General features: G+C 34.0%; 1 protein-coding gene across 2 annotated transcripts; it reads right to left on the minus strand.

The window, feature by feature from the left end:
- Positions 1–4,587: 4,587 nt before the first annotated feature.
- LOC108220777 (dof zinc finger protein DOF5.1) lies at positions 4,588–6,594 on the minus strand. 2 transcript variants are annotated; one of them, XM_064094802.1, is made up of 3 exons: positions 6,330–6,594; positions 5,028–6,058; positions 4,588–4,945 (listed from the first exon to the last, which is right to left on the minus strand). In XM_064094802.1, exons 1-3 carry the CDS (start codon positions 6,378–6,380, stop codon positions 4,927–4,929), a joined length of 1,101 nt encoding a protein of 366 aa, XP_063950872.1. In that variant the 5' UTR covers positions 6,381–6,594; the 3' UTR covers positions 4,588–4,926. The 2 variants fall into 2 exon arrangements, with proteins under 2 accessions (XP_063950872.1, XP_017250123.1); XM_017394634.2 differs by having other exon boundaries at positions 4,588–4,933; positions 6,330–6,591.
- Between the last annotated feature and the right edge of the window lie 1,610 nt (positions 6,595–8,204).

Here is an 8,204-nt window from a genome sequence, read left to right on the forward strand (position 1 = left end):
ATCTGTGTGTCATGAGCGACCAATTTCGAATCTTCGCCACCTCTAGCTAGCCAATCCTAATGGATATTTCAGGATCCTTAAGCAAAATGATGATATTGATTTCAAAAATATCGTGATATTTCGATATTTGTCTAAATATGTGAGACCAAAATTAAACTTCGAGTAAATTACACTTTCATGGGCTATAGATGATAGATCTGGAGATAGCCAATTTTCAAAACATGTGTTGAAGTTCATCTGCAGTTGTTTATTTATCGAAATAAGGGCTCCGCACTACATCAACACCGTAAGTTAAATTAGGGTATTATCTTCTTTTTATTGTAAAAACCGCTCTTTTTGTGGGCATACTAGAAATTTGAAACTAGTCTCTGGACAATTTTTAATATTTTTAACTACAAAAATCACTCATTTACATATCAGAAATCACTATTTTATACAATATATGCAATATCTGACAAATATAAATATATAAATACATATATATACAACGTCTATCATCATCATTTTCAATCATACGGCATTGTTGAAGCTCCTAGCATCATTATCAACCACTTCCACTAAACCCGTCGTCACCTACAACCATGATTTGTCTATCACCCTATTGTAAGTTATTGTACTTGCATAGCGTTGTCTTGTATAATGCCTAGAACCGCTATATAAGTTTAAAAATAACCGTTATGTAAGTCCAAATGTGTAGTAGTGTTTGATCACTTGCCTATATACATATATAGACACACATTCTCTTCCTGAACTTTAATTACCTAGTAAGTACATAAACTCTAAAATGTAAATCAACACAGATTATTTCTTAGTTGTGCTTCTTTAGAAATTGGACATTGGGGAAGACGTTGTGGACTGAATACAATTTGAAGCGTAGATTCTAAACGTGAGTTAATGACGGTTATAACTAATATTTCAAGTGAGCAGATGGTGAGTTCGATTTGAGAGATAAATGTGTTATTAACAGTCTCCTATAATATACGATGAGGAGCAGGGATGATGAACATATGATGAAGTTGGTGAGAGCTCGAAAAAAATACAAGGAATTAACACAGTTGAAGAATAAAGCTTGGAAGTGGTGGATATATATTTCGTTTTATTAATATTGTATGTTTTTAGTTGATATTTTAGCAGTATCAGAAACGATGCAAGTATATAATGATACCTCGTATTTTAGCAGTACTAGAAAGGGTGCAAGTATATAGTGATTATTTGATAATTTAAATTTGGATCTATAGGTGAACTTCACCTAACAAATTGATTCTATTGGTAATATTATAAATCATTCTCATAAGTAATTCACTCGATCAATCTTTGGGCAATACATTTATATGTCTTTGTGTAATGTCCCGATTCATACAAAGTGACCTATATATTTTTCAGAAATAATATTACTCCATTTTTTTGAAATAAATTGTTATTCTTTTACTAACTAACGAATATAAAATAGTTTCTCAATATTTATATCTAAAAATATATGAAAAAATATATATATATTTCTTTTAAAACAATAAGCCTTAAATTAACAAAAAAACACTCACCAACTGGGACCAATATTACTTAATAAACTAAAACCCCAGCGAAAAACACTACTCCCTCTGTCCCATTTTAACTGATGTTTGACTTTTTAACACGTATATTGAGGTGTAAAAAAACAATACCTACACTCAATAAAATAATACAATTCTTATATCAAATAAAAGTTTAGGTTCTAAACTTTTATTTGGCATAAATTTTATAAAAAATAATTATGTTTAGATATGATTTTTTTAACATCTTAAAATACGTGTAAAAAAGTCAAAAGCAGTTAAAATGGGACAGAGGGAGTACATATTATACGTGGCATATGCGCACACGTGTGTATATTATAAATAAGAATCACGCCCCCACTCTCAACGGATTACCAAAGAAACTTACTCATGTTTATGTTGGAATCCCACGTAACGAAACATAATAGGTTTGAACAAAACAGTAGGCAGAGGAATTAGAGTTGATTACGGGAAAACGGGATGATTAATAAAAAAGAATGAAACAGAGTCCGTCCCACTAATTACGTAGAAGCAGTGTCCTGATCATCAATCACTGAATTGCATAAGATCTACCGACCAACTACTATCATCTCCATCAAACTTTACTTTACACATATGAGTATATATAAATTAGAGAGGAGGGGCGAAAATATTGATGATAGCAAGAAGAGTCGCTTTATTCGTTAGCAGAAGCAGCAGGAGGCCTGCCTTGGTTGTTGAAAAAGGCAATAAGATAGGAGGCCACCTTATATTATTGAGATTCTTTTCTTCACAACTCGCTCTTCTCCTATTGGCCCAAATATTCCCTTCTGACATTCAAACTTGTAGCCTAGATTTATATTTACACAGCCCCACTTTTATTCCGTGTTGCTCCCACGTACCACCTTTTTCTCCACAAACACGATTCTAACTAATTTTATTGTATTATAATTAATATAAGAGTCTGGTATAATTTTTAAATATCTACTAGGATTGAAGTATTTGACCATGAGTAATTCAAAGGAGAAGGAAATGAAGGACTAACTTCCGGTCAAAAGGAAAGATCGAGAGGGAGATGATGCAGTCACTTTTGTTTAGTTCGAGACGAGAAACTACGAGTACTACCAATATTGTTTTTTTTTTGAAAAGCAAGTCATATATATATATATATTGAATCTCGGTAACCATACAAAGCTCAAATAAGGCCTCACAAAAGAGCAATACAGAAACTTAATTTAGATAGCAAGAAGTTCCGAGATCTAAACTGCTAAAGTAATATAACCACACTAGGGGAATAGAGGGACGGAAGAGGAAGTAGCAGGGATAGTGAGGTTCAAAGCTTTCTTCCTGCTGAGACCCAGGGCATGCAGTACTACCAATATTGTACTACTGCTTATAAACATGGGGAAGCATATAAATCTGTGCGTGTCGCGTTCAATCTGGCATGTACAATAGTATAATAATCTGTGCAGAAATCTATGATGCAGTAACTTCTTGTGATGCAGCACATTTTCAGGCACCATAATATGAGAATGTGTTCTTTTACCTAGTACTGCTAGTTGCCATCTTTTGACCATCCTTTCTTATGCGAATTCTAGGGATTAGCTGAAATGGTCGGTTTATAAAATACTAATCTCCGTTTATTTTGTAATGCATTGTCACTACAACAAAAACGGGTGATTAAATTGAGTGTCTATATTTCAAAATTATGTCATTATTATATAAATTATTATAAAAAAGAATATATGTGACAACAATGATACGGAATAGGAGTAGACACTACCAGAAATGCGGACATTTCCGACCGTCAAAACCGGTCGGACCGTCAAAATCGGTCGGAAATGAAAAGTTTCGATCGGTTTTGAGGTCATTTTTAACCGCCGACCGACCGACTACGTCGGTCCCTTAAAACTGAGTCGGGATTGACGAATCGGTCCGAAATGAGTATCATTACCGACTGATGACTTTGGTCAAAAATGTATTGCCATTTCCTCAGAAATCTGGCCCCACCGTTGACCGGTCATACACGTGGATAGTATCAAAACCGACTAACAATGATCGGAAATTATAAACAACTATAGGTTGGTTGAAATTATAAATAATATTAATATCTTATTGGAGTTAAAAAATTCCTAATATAATTTCTGTAATTTTTATTTGTAATATTATACTGATTTTAGTAGAGGATTTGAGAGGCTCAAATCCGAGATCACTTGTTATATATATTACTAATACATAACTAATTAAATTCAGAAATAATCATTAAATAAATTAAAAAAGCCAAATATATATCGATCCGTGATGTGTCTAATTCCAAAGTGTTTCCTAAATTTAGTTTCAGAAAGCTAATCACAAAACATCGCTTGCATGTTGACTTAGAACTGAAATGAAAACCTAATTTAGCTTCATACTGGCTATATAATCTCTCTATATCTGCACATTACACTCGGTTTGATGTGCATTCTGCGATCAGTACATATTAATACCACAAATATCTTTCTATACGAATTTTCTAGATTTCAGTAATTTTATATTTTAAGCAAATATTATAATTTAGCATCCATAAAAAGAATCATTATTTATTTATAATATCACTATATAATCAGATTTTGCCAGTGATACCATCATATATAGTTTTGATTTCTATATGTGATAATCTTATATATTTGGTGATATAAATATAATATCTTATATTAAGTAAAATGTAATAGATTTGATTTTAAAAGGTAAAACAAATTATATATTTAGAGAATTTTGTAAAAAAATACATGAAATAGACTTTAAATCATGTAAATAGAGAAGTCAAAATGAGTGAGATAAAAACTATCAAAATCTGGTTATGAAATTTGAATATATTTCACTCATTTAATTCTTTTGCATGATAAAAGGTGTATTTCATGTTTCTTTTCCGAAAAAGTTTTCAAATATATAATTCGTCAAGGCATATCATAAATTAATCACTAATATCCATATAATACTAGCTGGTATTTTAGACAGTTGCAGCATATTTAATTTCCCGCAGGCCATGACAACATTGACAGCCTTAATTAATTAGTTAAAATGTTATCAAAATGAGGGATAAAATACACAAAATGAACACAAACGTTAGCTTGAGCATGCAGCTAGTTCAGTTCACCAGTTCTTCTGATCATTACAATCATATATATGTCAAAGGCAAGCCCTTCATGTCTAATTATTGACCAATGTGGGAGCCAAGATCAAGAGTGATTCAAGATACAAACTTCATTAGAGGTACATTACAAATCAAAACCAAAACCAGAACGACAATAGAAAAAAAATAAAGATCATATATATATTAACCTACCATGCATTTCTAGCTAGGGTTTCTCTTGACCATGAAAGCAATCTCATCATTGGAACTTGACAAGCCTTGTACTTGATATCTTGTAGATTAGCTTCAACACCTGTCAACGAGCCTATAATTAATCAACTACTCGACTACAACATTGATATATAATTAACGAGAGATATCTTTAATTAATCATGTTTATCTCTTACAAGGGATTGCTTGTAGAGGAAGAACTAAACCCTGAAAGATCTGTCCACGCAGTGGCACCTGCAGTACTAGTCCACTGATGTTCATTTCCTTGCACTGACCCCGTGAACTGCCTTGCTAAATTCGGCTCCCCGTGATCTTGATTGTTCGCGGTACTAATGTAGTTGTGACTAGCTTCCATCTTCACCGAAGCCAGCTGAGACATCATAGAAGCGGAGCTTGACAATTTGGCACCGTCATAGCCTGCAGATCCCAAACCCTCAACACCTTGATAATTACTCTGATAGAGCATTCCTTGGGACACTGATGGATCAAATCCGCCCAAGAAATTAGGAAACTGTGGCGCATGATGCATGCGCCACAGCTCCAAACCTCCTCCAGAACTAGACAAGAGTGAGGAAACACCGCCATCTCCACTTCCACTATATAAGTTGCTGCTTTGAAAATTCATTTCACCCGAAACATTCGGAGCACCAGATATTCCAGTGTAATTCAAGCCAGATTCATGAGTACCCGGATTGAGGTGAGTTAAAGGAGGCATATAACCTAGCTGTGGAATTTGTGACGTTAGGCCTCCTAATATACCACCACTTGGAGTTGAATTAGAAGGTAGTGCAGAGTTTGTAGAACCCGAGTTTGCCGGTTCGCTACTAGCCGGTTCAGATTTGGAGCTGCTAGTACTTCCTTTGCTGCTTCTTTTGTTCCTTCTGCAGCCACCGCCGACCGGAACACTTCTCAAGGCGCCTCCTCTCGTCCAATACCTTCTGCAGGCTTTGCAGAAGTGGCGTGGCTGCGAAAGGCTGTAGTTGTTGAAGTAGCAAAACTTCGTGTGAGTGGAGTCACATCTAGGGCATTTCAGGGCCGTTTCAGGCATAGGTATATTCGCCATCCTGGCTCTGTCAGCCATGGAGCCAGGCCTGATGGTGCCTGCACCACCCACACCATGAGGCTGTGGAGGCGCCGGTTGCGGTACCGGTGGTGGCTGCTGCTGTAGTTGAAGAAACTCAGTGTTTCCACTTCGGTAGCTTTGATTCTGCAACCAAAACCAAAGACACTACTTCAATTCTAAGGTAAGTAGAATATTTTTCTTTATATATATGTGATGAGTCCATCTAAGAAGGCCCAAAGCCGAGACCTCCCACAAACCAGAGCTCTGATACCATGTAGAGAATCAGTTCATCTAAAATCTTAAGGTGTTAGAGAAAAGTCCTTGTGGATCTTATACTTATATTTTAACAACCTTAAAAGCAAAGAAGCATAAGGAATGAATATTGAAGCAAATTGAAGAAGAAGCTAAGCCTTACCTGCTGCCAGTTGGGTGGATCAAGATAAGCTGGAATGGATGAAAAAACCATGGCTCTTAGTTGATCCTTGTTTCTCTTTTGTAAAGGGTGGGGAGGTGAATTTAGTGGAGAATCACATCAACAAGGGGTGCCAAATTAAAGAAAGCACACACAAAGAGAGAAGAAAGATAAAGCCAAGGAGAATGAGAATAAAGAGCTAAAATTAAAGAAGAGGCTTTATGTCATATATATAGTATATGCTAGGACTACTATTTGCTATTTCAGTTTTTTCTTGTTTCTTCGCGCGCTCTCTCTGTCTCGTTTTGTTGTTATATTGCTTTTTAGGGTTTCGAGACAGATTCATGTTTCTTCGTGCTTAAGCTTCTAATTCACGCTAGCTACCAAAGCCAAGTAAAATATTCGATTAGTTTATTATTCATGGCTGGATCTGGCTCCTTTTGAATGAACAAAAAAAGTTTGGAGAGATTGTGACCTAGCTAGTGCTCCCAGCAATTTGTATTATTAAATACTACTGTGTATTTTCTGGATTAATAATTAAGCAAACACGTTGAAACGGTTAAAAATATTTGGAACTTCACTTTATAGTTTATAATGTATATAGAAATCAAAGAACGTTAAAGAAAAAGGCAACTGTGCTTTAGTTCTCAGTCTTGAGCGTCCCGACCAAATGAATCTTATCTCGCCATCCCCGGTCTCACCCTCCTCTCCGTACGCTATATATACAAAGGGATGGAAAGACTGGTCTTGTGATTCTCATTAATTGCTTTAAAAAAAAAAGATCTTCAATTTTTAATATAGGATGAAAAATTCGGTCCAGATATATATGAGTCTGGATCCTCTATCTCCTCTTTTTGTCTCCCTCTGTGTCCCCTCTTTCTTATTAGTCAGTTTTTTTACTTTTCACGTGATCTCTCCCCTTCAAAATTTTATTATTTTTAATTAAGATATATTTTAAATATTATTGCAGGAAACAAATAAACTACTTACTCGTGGGTATATCTCAAACTCTGTATATCAATAGGGTTTTACTTTGCATAACAAACTCGATTCAATTAGTTCAAGAGGGTTTTAGTTTGCATAACAAACTCGATTCAATTAGTTAAATCGAAACTATCAAGAACCCTAATACTACATATGAATACTGTTTCTCAAACATCACGCCACTTGAATTTTGATGATTATTCTTTGGAAGACATTGGAATACCTATTACTCCAACAAAGACTAATGAAATCGATGAAAGTATGATACCGAAAGTAGGGCTTGAGTTTGAAACAGAAGAAGCTGCTTATATGTTTTACAAAGGACATGGAAGAGTTCAAGCTAATGGACAGTCAGGCTCAGCAGGAGCTGGTTTTGGTGGATTTTAGAATCCAAAAAGTATTATTTGTGGAGTGAACTCTGATATAAAATCTTTTTTTAGTTGCATGCTTAATCTGTTTCTTCTCGGTGTACACCTTCAATTTATAAATTCCCAGTCATGCTTTTTTGTTGCATTAAATATTAACTCTATGATTTACAGTTTGTTTCATCAAAAAATGTACCCATGAATTTCCTTCATATACCACCAATATATTTGCTTTACTAAAAAAAAATCATTATATAAAATTTAATTTTAGTAGATTAAATACTATATAAAAAAATCTCAATTACTAAATATAATTTAAGTCATTAATAAAGTGTTTTTTTGGTTTTAAATTTAATAATATTAAAGTTTTCAAAATTTTAATTACTTATTTAATATAGAAAACATAAAAATAAATTTACTATATAATATTATATTTATACCATGTAAAAAATATTTTTAGTTGATTACGTAATATATGAAAAAGGTATTTAAATAATTAAGATATATGTAAGTAAAGTATTTTTTTGCC

This window comes from Daucus carota, chromosome 5 (assembly GCF_001625215.2).
Source record: "Daucus carota subsp. sativus chromosome 5, DH1 v3.0, whole genome shotgun sequence".
Lineage (NCBI taxonomy): Eukaryota > Viridiplantae > Streptophyta > Magnoliopsida > Apiales > Apiaceae > Daucus > Daucus carota.

Coding starts and splice junctions, on each gene's coding strand:
- LOC108220777 (XM_064094802.1), bottom strand. CDS start 6,380: ATGGTTTTTTCATCCATTCCAGCTTATCTTGATCCACCCAACTGGCAG. Junction 6,059..6,329: donor ATCCACCCAACTGGCAGCAG/GTAAGGCTTAGC, acceptor TTTTGGTTGCAG/AATCAAAGCTACCGAAGTGG.